The 14977-nt window shown below is 60.2% G+C and overlaps 1 protein-coding gene across 1 annotated transcript in view; it reads right to left on the bottom strand.

Annotated features, from left to right (window-relative positions):
• Positions 1–14977, bottom strand: part of ARHGAP44 (Rho GTPase activating protein 44) — a gene marked incomplete at both ends in the record, with an annotated part of 31978 nt that extends 17001 nt beyond the window's left edge. The window contains 4 exon segments of the mRNA XM_082326566.1: positions 130–206; positions 297–401; positions 3093–3132; positions 14925–14977. Of these exon segments, the coding sequence (XP_082182692.1) occupies positions 130–206; positions 297–401; positions 3093–3132; positions 14925–14977 (275 nt within the window).

Raw genomic sequence — 14977 nt, 5'->3', positions numbered from 1 at the left:
TCCCAGCCCCTCCGACACCGCTGTGAAACCCCCCCATTATCCGGCATCACAGATAAGGAATGGCAGCAATTCCCGGCAGCGGCATCCCGGCAGCGGCAGAGCACCAGGGGAGACCCAGGCCCCCCTTACCCCAGCAGGGAGTCGTCGCCCAGCACCGCCGATCCCTCCATCAAGCACTGCGCCAGCGTCGTCAGCGGCAGCTTCTTCTGCAAAGAGAGGGCTGCGTTTCCCACCGCGCCGGCCCCGCCGCCGCCGGCAGCCCGCCCGCCGTCCGCAGCTCCCCGCCAAAGCCTCACCGAGCGCTTGTCGGCATCCACGCCTTGCTGGCCCTGCAGACATGCCGTCAGCTTCTTGTGGGTGCTGTGGGAGACCTGCTTCACCAGCTCCAGGCGCTTCTCCACCTGCGGATGCAGCCGTGCCCATCACCGGGGTATCCCGCCTGGTCCCACGCCCGCCGCACAGGGACATAAGAGACTTCTTGCTTTTCAGTTAAAGCAATTTTAATTGCTGCTGTCTTGGATGCGACGGCCCCAGAGGCCAGCCCCTTCCCAGGGCAGGGATGGGTTAAGCAGGAGAAGGTTTCACCAGGCTGAGGCTGCCCCATCTTAACGCTGGATCCCGAGCAGCCTCCACGGCCCTTGTGTCCCCGGGCGAGGTGTCTGTCCCCGCCGAGCCCTGCCACAAACCAAACTGGCCGCAGCTCCAACCCAGCGCTGCAAATTGCCTTATTCGCCACTGCATCGATTAAATTAAGAATTTCATCCCAAAACTCAGCGAGATGAGCCATTCAATGTAAGCAAACAACATCTGCTGAAATACATAGCTGAGAGACTCAGGGAAAACATGGGAATCTCAAAATCTTGGGAAACAATCTGGAAAAAAAAACATTCCCTAAAGCTCAAAATTTTGGGAAATATTCTGGAAAAAAAAGAAATGCTCCCTGCCTGGGGGAAGTGGGAGAAGTGCTGAGCTTCTCCAGCGCGCGAGTCCTCGAGGCAGGAGGGAGCCACGCAGGGACGGCAGAGGATGCTCTGCCTCAGCCAGGCATCACAGAGATCTATTATTTTAAAATATATATATATAATTTTCATAATATATATAACTATATATATAATATATATTATTCTTATCTATATAGATATATACGTGTCCATGTACATGCTGAAAGGAAGGGGTGTGATGTTCAGAAGGGCACAGCCGCGGGCGCACACCCATCTGGAGGAGCCGGACTGGAGGCCGTTAGAAGGCCCAGAAGGGTTTGGGTTCCCCACCACCCCCGGAGACAGACCCCCGTGAACGTGGCGGACTCTTCAGGAGACACCCAGACAAGGCAGCACCCGCCACCCTCCCCGCCGAATTACCCACCCCTCCAAAAGATGCAAAACCCCCCGTTGCCGAAGCCAAGCCTGCCCTCGCCGGTGCCGGCGCAGATGCCAGCTGGCGCCGGGATGTCACCGGACAGCTGTAAGAGCAGGGTCTGGCTCTCAGTGCCGAGGGGTCATGGAGACCTCAGAGCTTGCAAGGAGAAATGCCCAAAAAATTAGAAATAAAAAATAAAAAGGTTCATTATCGATGTTCCCCCTGGTTGCTGGTAGCAGGGAGCACTCAGCTCCCCTCTGTCCTACTGGGGCTGCCCAGCCTTGGGGACAGCGGGGCACGTCACCGTCGCACCCTGCCCATCCCTGCCACCAGCACTGGTGAAGAAAGGAGAAAAGCCCAAATCCCCAAGGCTGGAGATGGACTCGCAGGGGTGCATACCACGAGGACGGCGCTGCCGACCAGCAAACCAACCCACCAACGCCCTGGGAGCCTGCCTGGCCGCTTCCACCAGCGATTCCTCACCAATGCTGGTGGTACCAGAGACCAACCTCGCTCCCCCCGCACAGGTCGGGCTGGTCCCAATGGAAACGGCCGCTAAATCCCTGGTAAAGCAGCAAAAGGCCATGGGAGGGATTAACCGATGCGGGCGGCTGGGACGTTTGCACCCAGAGCTTCATTTCACCCTCTTCCAGCACGGTTTCACCTTCAGTGATGGCTCACTCAAACCCTGCTCACGTTTTTGGCTAGGACACAGCTCTTGCTAAAGCCCAATGTGTGCAGGGAGCAGCGTCACTAGGTCCAAGCGAGGGCACACATAGGCAGGACACGGCGGCCAGAAAGAGCTAAAGGTCACCCTGCAGTCACTGTCACCTGCAGGCCACTGCCTCCTGCCACCGGCATCCTTGCACACCGGTTCTCTGGCTGTTTCTGCAGAATCCGTGACCTGACAGCAACGGCACAGACCAAATCCCAAGCTGGAAGGCACAAATACATCAGCTTCCCCCTAAACCAGGTTTTGAAGTGGATCCAACAGCAGCCGGCCCGGCTGACGCCAGGGGCTGCCCGCGCCGAGAGGGAGGAGGAGGAGCGGGGAGCACCCTCACCGACGGCTGGGCAGCTGTTTTGCTCATCGGTGCCCAAGTTACGAGTGATGATTTAGAGAACGTGTGAGTTAGAAACCTCAGGAATTCAGTGATGGATTTGGGAATTCACATCCCTTTGCTGGCAATTTCTCAGCCGCCTCCCTCCCCGGGGCGTGCAGGAAGCCCTGCTCCTGGAGCGAAAAGCACCAGGACGAGACGTCCCCGACAGGCCGTGACCCGAGCATCACGGCCGATGCTCCAAGGCACCGCGGGAGGTTTTTGGCTCGGGCTGTTTTGCTGAAGTCGCCCAACCCATCAGCTTTGGGGACCGTCCCCTGCTGCCACATGTCCCTTCCCCAGGGAGGGTTTTGCAGCAGAGACGGGAGACGCGGGCGCCCGCAATCCGGCCGGCCCTATCAGGTTGCCATCCTGGCAGAGACATGACTGGATCCGATTCCAGCTGACCTGAAAACCAGGCTGCGAAAGGGCTGGGAGGGTGCGTGGGAGGGAGACAATGCCGCTTCCCAGGCTCCCACCCCCCTCCTCCTCCTCCCAGCCCATGTCATCACTGCGGGACACCGTGGCACCAACCGGCACGGAGCTGCTGCCGCATCCAGCACCCATGGGTGGGCTGCCTGGGCACCCACGGGCACCCTGGGCACGGGTCGGACCAGCTGCAGAGGACCTCACCTGCAGGAGATCTTCGCTCAAAACCTCCGTCTTCTCAGCCCTGCAAGACAAGAAAGAACATAAAGCGTTGGCGAAGGGTCCGGCACACGCGGCAGTGCCAGGGCTGCACGCCGCGGTACCAGGCACAGCTGAACGTGCTTTTCCATCGGGATGCAACCAGTGCTTCGAGGCTCTCTGGTCCCACCAGCCATCCCCTCACCTCCTAAATAAGCAGAGGAGGGAGACCTTCACGGCTCACTGCAAGCATGCCACGTCCCAGGCCACTGTAGGGTCCTCCCCTGATCTCCCCCTTATTTTTCCACTATCCCCAGCAAAACAGGGATGCTAAATTCCCAGGAGGATGTGGCCAGTGCTGCACAGGGAGGTGGGCTATCTATGCATGAAAGCAGCTCCTGGGCCATGCCGGGCTCTGGCACCTCCTCAGCTCCGTGGATTTCAAGGACACAACGCGTCCGCACGACTGAGCCTCTTCACGACTGAATCCGCAGTGGCAGCTGCGGCCCAGGGCTTTGCTGTTAACCCTCCCCGCTGCTCGTCGGAGCCGGATTTCCCGCTCCAGAGCTCGTGTCATCGCTGCCTTTGCCAGCGAGGAGCACCGGGGATGCAGAAGGAGACACAAACCCACTGCAAGACCCTCCTCGGCCACGCACGGACCCGTGGCATCCCTGCCCGCCAAGCCCCTGCGGCCGCTCCTCACCCGATCTGCTCAGGCTTAGTTAAACCATCACGCTCTGGATCATTTATAATTTTCTTCGGGGTTTTTTTACAACTTTAGTGCATCATCTCTCTTTGAAAAATGACCTCCGTCAAGATGTGCTCGGGCAGAGCTGTGATTTAGCCAATTAGGCCCTACAGGTTCATTAACAAACAACAAAAGCTCGGTGCTCTTCAAAAAATACCTTTATTGCCTGAGCCCTGGTTGCTTTCTGCTATCCAAGCTGGTTTCTCAGCTTTGAGAGACTGAGAGAAGCATTGAAAAAGTGGAAATAAGGAATAAGCACCAGCAGAGCGAGGTTCAAAGAGCGAGCCCGGCACGGCAGCAGCGCCAGCCAGGGCAGGGCTTGGTCTACGGGCTCATCCGCAAATACACCACGTCCAAAGGCTTTTAAAAAGCATAAATTAACTGCATTAAATCAGGTTTGTGTATGAAAGTTGTCCCAGTGTCTGATTTAAGTTGGTTTTAAAAATGAAAGAAAAAATCCCTGTTTATTTTAATTTAAAGAAAAAGGGATTTAAATGAAAGCATTATAATATCTTCTATATGACACGCAAGCGATGCGCTGGCCGCCCTGGAGCAAGGGCTGCTCAGGTTCTCCTCCTCTTCTGCAAATCACCTTCGCTATCGTTTACGGACAGGGTTGGAAACGCCGCAGAATTAGCACAAACGGGGAAGAAAGCACCAAATATCCACCGGCACCGACCCAACGGCCGGCCCTGCTTCCCCACCCCGGCGCAGGATGTATTTCGCATCCCGAAGGAGAAGGAGGTGGCAGGGATGCAGGCGAGTGTTGTGCACCCCAAAAATAATTTCCAAACTTTAAAAAAAAATGCCAGGGGAGAAAGAAGTCCCTCCTGTCCTTGCACCATTGGGAAAACATGCCCCCAAAAGTGATGCTTTTAGTGCGTTTTCTCCTCTTCCAGCCGGGCTGATGGATGGGTTTTGCAGACCCCACGGTCCCGTGCCAGCAGGTCTCCCTCCCAGCAGCCGCAAACCAACACGTGCTACGCTCTGCCGTGCGTTCGGGAAGCAGAAAATGATGTTTCAAACAGGATAACAAAAATCTGGCCTAGTTCTGCTTTTAAGCATATCCTCAGCATGAGAAACCTCAGCGACTCTTAACAGAGAGCATCCCCCAGCCACAGCCCCGGCACAGACGCCCGTGCCAGCCCTGCCACATCCCGGGATGCTTAAGCAGGTTGGGGAGCCTGCCAGAGATTATTTTGGCTTTAAAAAGCGGGGGAAAAAAAAGGCTGCAGCATTTTATGGAGAGGAATAAGCAAAGAGGCTGTTGGAGCCCTGTGACACAGCTGCCCAGGACGCGGCGGAGCGATGGGCACGCCGTGGCAGCATGGGTTTCCCTGCCTGGTTTCGGCATCTGCGGGAGCTGGGATGCTTTCTCCTCCCCTCTGGCTTGCGATGGGGATGGGGGTCTCTGCGTGGCCTCAAGGACACGCTGCAGCCACCGGCGGTGGCATGGGCACGTGGCAGGGCTGCGGTGGACCGGTGTCGCTCGCGGCGGTGGGAGCCGGGTACCGCGTCCTGCCAGCACTGAGCGCCGGCACCCGGAGCCGGGCATCACCCTGCTCCGGCACCTTGTCTTGCAGAATGGGGTAAAACGTGGCCCCAGAAGCCACCACGGGGTGTTTTCACAAAGCCAAAGCAAGGGACGTCTCCTGCCTCGGGCAGCTGGACCCTATGGGTGATGGCACCAGCAGCCACGGCACAGAGCTCCCGCGGCAGAGCCCGGCCCCGCGGAGGTACCGGGGCAGCAACCCGGCCGCAGCAACATCCAACGCGGCTTAGCAGCTGCGAGCGGGACGGATCCTGCTGCTCTACATATGCACTGTCCTGCTGACAAGGTGGCTCTGCTGATGTCCTGCCACCCCACCTAAAGCTCCTTATTAACTTTCCAGAATGCACCAAAAAAATACAAATAATTCCCCTTGCCTCCGTACTTGCTCCCACCAGCAGCACTCCACAACCTGCAAATCATATCCAGGAGTGCGAGAACCGAGCGGTGCCTCCAAACCCACAGAAAGCCCAGCCCAAGCTGCTCTGCATGGCCATTTTACGTGAAAAGACTAAAAAATATTCTAAAAAATTCTACACCACTGACATCGCATTGCATTATAGCTCCGTGCTGCTAATGCCACCGGGAAAAATCCCATTATATCCGTTATGTTTCTAAAGTCTCAGCCTAAAGTTAATACGGTTTTACGGGAGCTTATATGGTTTTATGAGCCATCCTGCGAACCTGCAGCAAGCGATGCTTGGCGGCAAAACACACGCCCTGCCAGGGAGCAGCCGGGGCGATGGAGGCTCTCCTGCACGCCCCGGGCTCCGTCCTGCCTGAGGGGTATTTTTTGGGTGCTGAGCCCTTGTCGGCACTCAGATGCTGAAGGAGAATCCCGGTGCCCCAGTGCCACCTCCCTGGTACCCAGGGATTTCCCCGGGCCACCCAGCAGGGATGGAGGAATATCCTGCTGCCTTCTCTGGGGACGGGATGGCAGCATCGCTCCAAGGACTTCGGCAAAGCATCTTCAGCGGGCTCAGCCCTGAGCAACTCCGCTCAGCCCCTCCTCGTCAACAAACCTTTCTGGTTTGTGCTTTCTTCTCTCTCCCCATATCGTGCTCCCTCCTGCTCCAAACAGCGTCCCACTCGAGGGGGCTGTGGGTCCCCGCGCCTCCCCCGAGCCCTCTCGCCTTGGCCTCCCATCCCCGGGGAGAACCGCTCGCTGGAAGCCCCTGGGGTTCAGGAGCCCCAGCTCTTGGGTTGCTCTCAAGTGCTTCGTCCAGGCCACGCGGGACTTTGGAGCCCAAACCGCAAAGGGGCTTCCGAAACCGCAACCCTACAGAAACCCATTAACAGCGTCAAGAGGAACCAGTTTGGATGCGACCGATGCTGGGAAACGTGTCTGGCTCCAGCAGAGATATTCTCCCTGTTCCAGCCTGGCATCTTGCTCTCATCCAAGGAATCTCTAGCTCCTCCTGGCATCCCCAGCCCCTCCAGGCACACCCCAGCCCATCCCCAGCACCCCCCAGTCCATCCCCAATACTCCCCAGCCCCTCCTGGCACCCCCCAGTTCCTCCCCAGCACCCCCAGTCCACCCCAGCACCCCTCCTTGCCCCGGTGCTGGTTCCGTACAAGCAGCCGGAGCCGAGCGGGGATGAAGCTGCTCGAGGGGTCGCACAGAGCCCCGAATTCAGCCTCTGCTGTAGCAGCAACGGCCGCCCCGAGCCCAGGGTCCCCCAGGACCTGCTCCCTGCCCGTGCTGCTCCAGTCGCGGGTGGGAGGCAGCCGAGCTCCTGCCTGCACAGACCCATCTCCTTCCCAAATTGCCATCACGCCCGGGAGAATTCCCAGGGGTGCCAGGACCTCAACGCCGGGCGGGCAGAGGGACACAGGCTCCCGTGCCCTGGGGCAGCTGGGGAGCTACATCAGCCCCCCCCTCCTTGTGCCCCGGCGGGGTTCAGGTCCCATCTGTGGTTACCCCATAACCTCAGCCCCACGAATGATGTTCAAGGGTCTGATGTGCAGCAGAGCCCTGGGAAGGGGCGATCCAGCGGCTGCGGCATCCCACGGCCCAACCATCAGGGCAGGCAGCTGGCAGCACCAGTGAAGCATCTCCTCTGTGCACCAGTTTAAACCAGTATCAGCTTTGTGCAATTCTTTCCGCCCATTCATTTTTACGTGGGTATTCCCATCCCCGTGTCTCACGGGGTGGATGCAGCCAGGGCTCCTGCGCTGGGACACAACCGCCCCCGGGGAACCGCAGACGGTTTTTGCTCATGCAAGGTGGCCTCAGCAAACAACAGCACCCAAACCAGGGGTGCAGGAACCCCCCCAGTTTCCCTGGCTGGTCCCTAATCCCCCAACACTTCATACCTTACGAGTCAGATGCATCCTGCAGGAGCATCCCTTGGAGAGGCAGCCAGGATTACTGGCTTTCAATGCTTTCTTTCATCTTTCCTTTAGGCAAGTAAAAGCCCGCTCCTCCCCTTTCCCTCCCGTTTTCCACCCTGGAGCTGTTTTTCTCAGCACAAATCCAGGCAATCCTCAGCCTCAGCCAGCACCCAGACACTCAACAGCTGGGAGAAGAGGGACAATTAATACGGAGAGTTAAAAGCAAATGAGCGGGGGATGCAGCTACAATTTGGTTGGGCATTCGCTTCTGCAAAAACTAATTGCTGCCAGCAGAAATCAACACCAATCAAGCCAATTAAGTTGATTTCCAAATAAATACTACGTGAGCTTCCAGTGCCTTGACCTGGGGAGCTGTAGCAAATCTGGTGCTTCCCTGGAGCATCTCCTGCTGCCAGGCATCTCCATCTGTGGACCATCCAGTGCCTGCCCCGTGTCCCCGCTACCGGCCCCCTCTGATGCCCAAGCCACCCAAGACAAGGAGCTCCCAGTCTTGGACTTGACCCTTAGCCAGCAAAACTCGAAGCATGAGGGGGACTTCGCAGCGATATTCCCTCCGAAGGGGGAAAACCATCACACCTGGCTTGCGGGCAAGTGCTTCACCCAGCACGGGGACGGGCAGGAGCAAGGACGCGTCTCTGGAGGCAGGGTGTGTCCACGATGCCCCAAGGACCCCCTTGCCCACCAAACACCCCTTTCACCCCCGTCCCCAGCCACCCGCTTGCTGCAGCGTGCCCAGAAATATTTAATTACTGCCTCCAGCTGGTTCCCCTGATTTCTGTTTGCTCCAGCCTAAAAATAGCCTCATGGCCAAGCGCAGGCGGAGGGAGGCACGAAAACCTGGCCAAGGCCGTCCCGCGCCGGGAGTGTTAACTCCCACGGATGGGTCTGCTCCGCCATCCCGCGCCGGCTCGGGGACGGTGCCCGGCTCCATCCCGGTCCTGCCCGCATCTCGCTCCGGTGCCGCCGCACATGCCTGGGGGCTGGTACCCGCGGGAAAATTCAAGGTCCTCAAGCCCCCAAAGCTCAGAGGTGAGGTTGGTAAGGTGAGGCTCAACCATGCAGCTCGGACAAGGTGCTGAGCATCCACCGTGTGTGCTGGAGGGAGGAGAAAACCCCTCGGGTCTCATCCAGGCAACCCCTGGAAGCGCCGGGCATCATGGTCCAGGCTGGATGCTGGTCCAAGGACCACGCCGTCCCCAGCTTCTGCCGCCATCTGAGCTCTCCTCGCCACCGCATCCCGGGGGACACGCGGCCCGATGGCTCGTAACCAGGATCCGGCCGAGGCCAAACAGAGCTGCGGATTTTTCCCGGTGCCTTTTTTGCAGGCGAGAAGCGAAACATCAAATATTTATATCTTCAAATTGCTGCTCAAATCCCCCAGGGAGACAACTCAGGGCTGCAACATCCAGTGAGCTGCGGTGGGATGGCCCCGCCAGCGCCTCCTCCAGCGCATCCCGGGCTCGTCCTGCCCCAGCGGGTGACCCGGAGTGATGGCCCCCGTGTCCCAAACCGGCGGCTAAGGGCAGCGATGCCCACCCAGCAGGCACGGTGCCAGGACAGCCCCCGGCCGCTCGCCTGCCTTTGGCGGAGCCAGGCTGGAAAAGTGGGGTGAGATGGGTTGGGGAAGGCTGGTCCAGCTTTCCTCCGTCCTTCTGCCCACCCTTGGGAAAACCAAAGGAATCAAAGCAAAATGGGGAACAGAGTTTTAAAGGCAGAAAAGCCTCTTTTCCTCTCCTCCTGCCCCTTTCCAGGCTGCGAGCTCTCTGTATCAGCATCCCTTCGGCACGGGATGCACGGGGCCCTTTGCTCCTTGCTCCCGGCGCATCCCCGGCAAAGGAAAACGCCCCCCAGGGTCGCATCCTGACCACGCTTCGGTCCAGATTTGAAAATCATGGAGAAGCCCCTGCAAAGCACAGGGTCCCAAGGCTGCTGGCCACGGGGACAAAACCTTCAGCCCGCTCCATGAATATTTCAGTTTGTCAGCGCTGCCGCCTTGCGAGGAGGATAAAAATATCCCCGGGGCTGCAGGGATGCTGCCGGCACCATCCGAGGGGTGCGGCGGCGCTCGGCAAAGCCAAAAAGCCCAGGGGGAGTCTGCTGATGGCGAGCCCCCGGCACCCCAAAGTGCCGACGTGGAACCCAGCTATTTAAAGCATGTTGTCCCCTCTTGCAAATCCCATCGGAAAAATCCCAGGTGGTGCTTTTATTTCCTCCGTCCTTATTTTGTACATGCAGAATAGAACATCCTTATTTCTTGCAGAATATTCTTGCTGCACAGAGAATAAAACCTCACCATTTCAAGGCTTTATAGTTACGTGCAGACGTCCTGGTGCTTGGAATAACATCTGCCTTGAGAGCCACCGAAGTGACAGCCAGTCCAAAATGCCACCGCTGTCCCCCGGGATGGAGGATACATCTTGGGATGCTCAGAAAGGACCAGGAGGCAAAAACCAACCCCCCCGAGCTGACGGTGTCCCCCCACCACCGGCCATGCCGTTCGGGAACCCAGACGTGCCATTCTGCACGCGGCTGCGAGCGTCTGTTTTATTCCCGATGGAAGAAAAAAACCATATCGAGCTAATTCTGGAAAATTCACGGGGCCGTTCCGGCCGCTGGAGCGAGCGCTGCGGCACGCTTGCGCCCATCGTCCTGCGACCTCGAGGCGAGGGTGCGAGCTCCCGCCGGCTTGGCTGCCGATGAAACAGGTAAATAAAGAGAAATAAAAAATAGAAGCACTTTGCAGAGAGCATCTTCAAAATGTTTTACAGCCACTTATTGATTTATCTTCCCTTTTTCCACCCCACAGAGATAAATATTATGGCCCCTTACAGACTGGGTGCAGTCGTTCTCCTGAAGTTGGGTACCAAGCACGGGTCTGGGCTGGGACGAGCATCCCCAGTTCTTTCTATCTAGGGATAGATAGATTCTATCTAAATAAATCTAAATAAAATAGAGCAAGTAAATAAAATAAGAAAATGAAATAAAATAAATAACGTGCTCAGGGCACAGCAGAGCGTGGTGTGCTCTGGTTGGCCCCGTTCACTCACGCACCGGGCACCCTAACCCTGATCCTGACCCTAACCTTGACCTCAAGCCTAATCATGACACTAACCCTTATCCTGACCTTGACACTGACCTTAACCTTAACTCCAACCCCGACGCTGACCTTGACCCTGACTCTGGCTCTGACCCTAACCCTGACCCTAACCTTGACCCTGACCCTGGCCCACCCCGCCCGCTCCCCATGCAGGTGAGCCCTGTCCCTCGGCCGCTGACGGCCACACGCTCCCCCGGCACAAGGGCCAGCTGTGGCCACCTCACAGGGACAAAGGGCTGCTCCTGCCTGTCTCCTGCCTGTCCCCTGCCTGTCCCCTGCCAGGGTACTTCTGGCAGCTCTGGCAGACCCAGGGACAGGGTTTTTCCCTTCGGCTGCCTTTTTTCTTCCCCTTTTTAAGGAAACCGCATCACCAAAAGCAGGAAAAGCCACCAGGGGCTGGGACCTCCCTCTGCACAGCTCGCAGGGGAGATGTCACCCCTGTCCCCCGGTCCTGCGGGACAGAGCCCCAGCCCCCCGGGCTGGTGGGGGGAGCACAGCCGCCCCCGCGGCAGCGGGATCTGCTGGGCCGGGTGCTGCTGGGAGGAGTGGCACCAGCTGGATGCCACCACTGCCACCACCACTGCAAACTGTCCCCCACGCCCCCATCTCCCCCCGAGGGACAACCTCCATGTGCAGCGCAGACCCCAGCCCCGGGGCACCATCCAGCCCGGTGGTCCCCAGCGCTGGACTCCGGGGCGCTGGCACCGCAGGGTGATGGTGGCCCACTGGCGTTTGGTGACGAGCAGGAGGGGACCCCCCTCAGACCCTGGAGGGTTACGGCACACGTACCCCAGCGAGCCTCTCCCGAGGAAGACAAAACACCAGGTTTCTCTTATTATTCCTTATTTCCACTTATTATTCCTTATTTCCATTTATCATTCCTCATTTCCATTTATTAGACCTCATTTCCATTTATTAGTCCTCATTTCCATTTATTAGTCCTCATTTCCATGTATTATTCTTCATTTTATGTATTATTCCTCATTTCCATGTATTATTCCTTATTTCTATTTGTTATTCCCTATTTGCTTTTATTATTCCCTATTTTCCACGTATTATTCCCTATTTCCATCTATTATTCCTTATTTCCAGCTGCTGCTCCGGGCTCTGCAGTGGGGAAGAGGGATAAAACATCAGCCCACGCCTGCGATGGAGACCAATGGAGCTGGGCCGAGGAAGGGGATGGTCCCGAGCTCCCGCCAAGCCCTGCAGAGGCTCTGGCCACCCCGGCCCAGTGCTGAGCAAAGAGGGGGCCGCCTACCCCCCCAGTAAACCCAGCCTGAAGAGCCTGGCAGCACAGGCAGCTCTGCAGGCAGCAGACATGCTGGGGTACCGACGGAGCCGGCGTCGCAGCGAGCCCGTAAGAGGATTAGGGGTTTAGCGGCTGCAAGGCCCGCGACCGCCGTCCCCGCTCCCCAGGCTGCGAGCAGGGCGCTGCAGGGAGCCCGGCCCGGCCCCGCGCTCCCGGGGGATGCGGGAAGGAGGATGCTCGCCTCGTCAGCGGCACCATTTTGAAGCCGGGCGTGCGCGCGGTGCCCGGCTCACGTCTCCCGCGCGGCGGTGGCGGGACCTGGGGACACCCCTCCCCTGCGACCCCCAGCCGCGGGTGGGAGACGTGTCAAACCTCCTCGGCGCGTCCGCAGAGCAAACCCAGCCCGGCGCAGATGCAAGGAGAAAATCACACGCTCTGTCCCCAAAACAGCCTCCTCCTGCCGCTCCCCCAAGGGAGGCAAGTGCCGGTCTCCCAGCGCTCCCGCACCGCATTCCCACACTGCCTTCCCTATACCATGTTCGCTGTACCACGCTCCCACACCATGTTCTTGCACCGCATTCCTGTACCGCGCTCCCACACCGTGCTCCCAGTACCACGCTCTTGCACCACGTTCCTGCATCGCACTCCTGCACCCTGCTCCCACACCACATTCCCACACCATGCTCCCGCACCGCGTTCCCGCACCGTGTTTCTGCGCCACGCTCCCGCACTACGCTCCTGCAGCGTGCTCCTGCACCGCGTTCCCACACCACACTCCTGTACCGGATTCCCGCACCGCGCTCCCGCACCAGATTCCTGTAGCACACTCCCAAACCGCATTCCCATGCCGCATTCTTGCACCATGTTCCTGCCACCACACTCCCGCACCGTGTTGCTGCACACTGCTCCTGCACCGCGTTCCCGCACCAGATTCCTGCGGCGTGCTCCCAAACTGCCTTCCCACACGGCATTCTTGCACCGCGTTCCCGCACCGTGCTCCCGCACACCATTCCCGCACCGCGCTCCCGCACCGCCCCGAGCCGGTGCCCCGCGGCCATCCCAGCCCCGTGCCCATGTGCTGGAGCGTGCAGCAGCACCGCGGCCGAGGCAGGAGCTGCCACCACCGACCGCCTCCAGCCCAGCCGAGGACGCAGAGCCGGTGCGGTGTCCCCCATCGCCGTGGGGGACGCGGCGAGGGGGGACACGGGGCAGCAGGCGACAGTCCAAGCCCTCGGGTCCAGGAGGGGACGCTGAGCCCGCCGCCCCGGCTGTGCCGATGCCGATGCCCCAGCGCCACGCTGGGAAGTAAAAAATAAATAAATCCCCCTCCCAGCTGCAAAATCTCCGGGAGTTACACAACCGCCAGCACCAAACCCGGGCCTGGCCACGCATCGGCGCGCAGCAGTGTCCCCGCGGGCACGGCTGCTCCACCCGCACCCCGATTCACCCCTGCCCCCTGCCTCCCCCCTGCCCCACAGCCAGCCAGGGCCACCCATGGGTGCTGGGGGGAGCAGGCCAGTGGGGCACCCCACAGCATCAGGGCTGGGGTGCCCGGGCAGCGGGTGTCCCCGCGGCCTGGCCCTGGGACACGGGGAACGGGCAGGGGCAGAGGGGCAGGCAGGGCGTGGGCAGGGGCAGGCAGGGAAGCAGTGGATAAAGGGGGCAGGTGTGGGGCAGGGGCAAGGGGGGCAGTGGGGCAGGGTGCGGGCAGGGGGACAAGCAGGGGTTAACAGGCAGGCAGGGGCTGCAGGCAGGGGAGGAGGCAGGGAATGGGCAGGGAGGGGGCGGGGGCGGGCATTGGGGCAGTGGGGCAGGCAGGGTGCAGGCAGTGGGGCAGGCAGGCAGCAGGCCGTGGGGCACGGCGTGGGCAGAGGGGTGGTCAGGATGCAGGCAGGGAGCAGGCAGGATGCGGGCAGCAGGGCAAGGGGCATCCAGGGAGCAGGAAGGCTGAGAGCTGGGAGCACAGGCAGTGGGGCAGGCAGGCTGCAGGCTGGCAGCAGGGGCAGTAGGCTGGGCAGAGTGTGGGCAGGAACAGGGGCGATGGGAAGAGGGCAGGGAGCAGGCAGGGTATGGGAAGGGAGCAGGAGCAGTGGGGCTGGCAGGGAGCAGCCAAGGAGGCAGGCAAGGGATGGGCAGGGGGCAGGGGCAGTGGGGCAGGCAAGGCACAGGCAGGGTGCAGGATCAGGGGTAGTGGGGCAGGCAGGGGAGCAGGGAGCAGTGAGGGGCAGTGGGGTGGCAGGGCACAGGCAGGGAGCAGGCAGGGGAGCAGGCAGGGTGTGGGATTAGGGGCAGTGGGGCAGGCAGGGCTCAGGCAAGGGAGCAGGCAGGGAGCAGGGGCAGTAGGGCAGGCAGGGAGTGGGGATGGTGGAGTGGCAGTGGGGCAGCGGGATGCTGGTGGGGTGCAGGATCAGGGCAGTGGGGCAGGCAGGGAGCAGGCAGGACACAGGTAGAGTGTGGGATGGGGGCAGAGGGGCAGGCAGGGGGCGGACAGGGAGCAGGGGCAGCAGGGCAGGCAGGACCCTCGGAGGGTGCAGGCTGAGGGCAGCGGGGCAGGCAGGGAGCAGGGGCAGCGGGGCAGGCAGGCCACAGGTAGGGCGTGGGACTGGGGCTGTGGGGCAGGCAGGATGCTGGCAAGGTGCTGGATCAGGGGAGTGGGGCAGGCAGGGAGCAGGCAGGATGCAGGCAGGGTGTGGGATGGGGGCAGAGGGGCAGGCAGGGGGCAGGCAGGGAGCAGGGGCAGTGAGGCAGGCAGGGAGCAGGCAGGATGCAGGCAGGGTGCGGGCTCGGGGCGGGCAGGGCGCAGGCAGGGCGCGGGCAGGGCCCGTCCCCATCCCTACCTGCCCACGGTCTGGTTGGCGAGCTGGCGCATGCGGTTGAATTGCTTCTTCAT

This window comes from Platalea leucorodia (assembly GCF_965183815.1).
Source record: "Platalea leucorodia genome assembly, chromosome: 14".
NCBI classification, from domain to species: domain Eukaryota; kingdom Metazoa; phylum Chordata; class Aves; order Pelecaniformes; family Threskiornithidae; genus Platalea; species Platalea leucorodia.
Note: the sequence above shows the minus strand (reverse complement) of the source record. Positions and strands in the feature narration are given on the sequence as shown.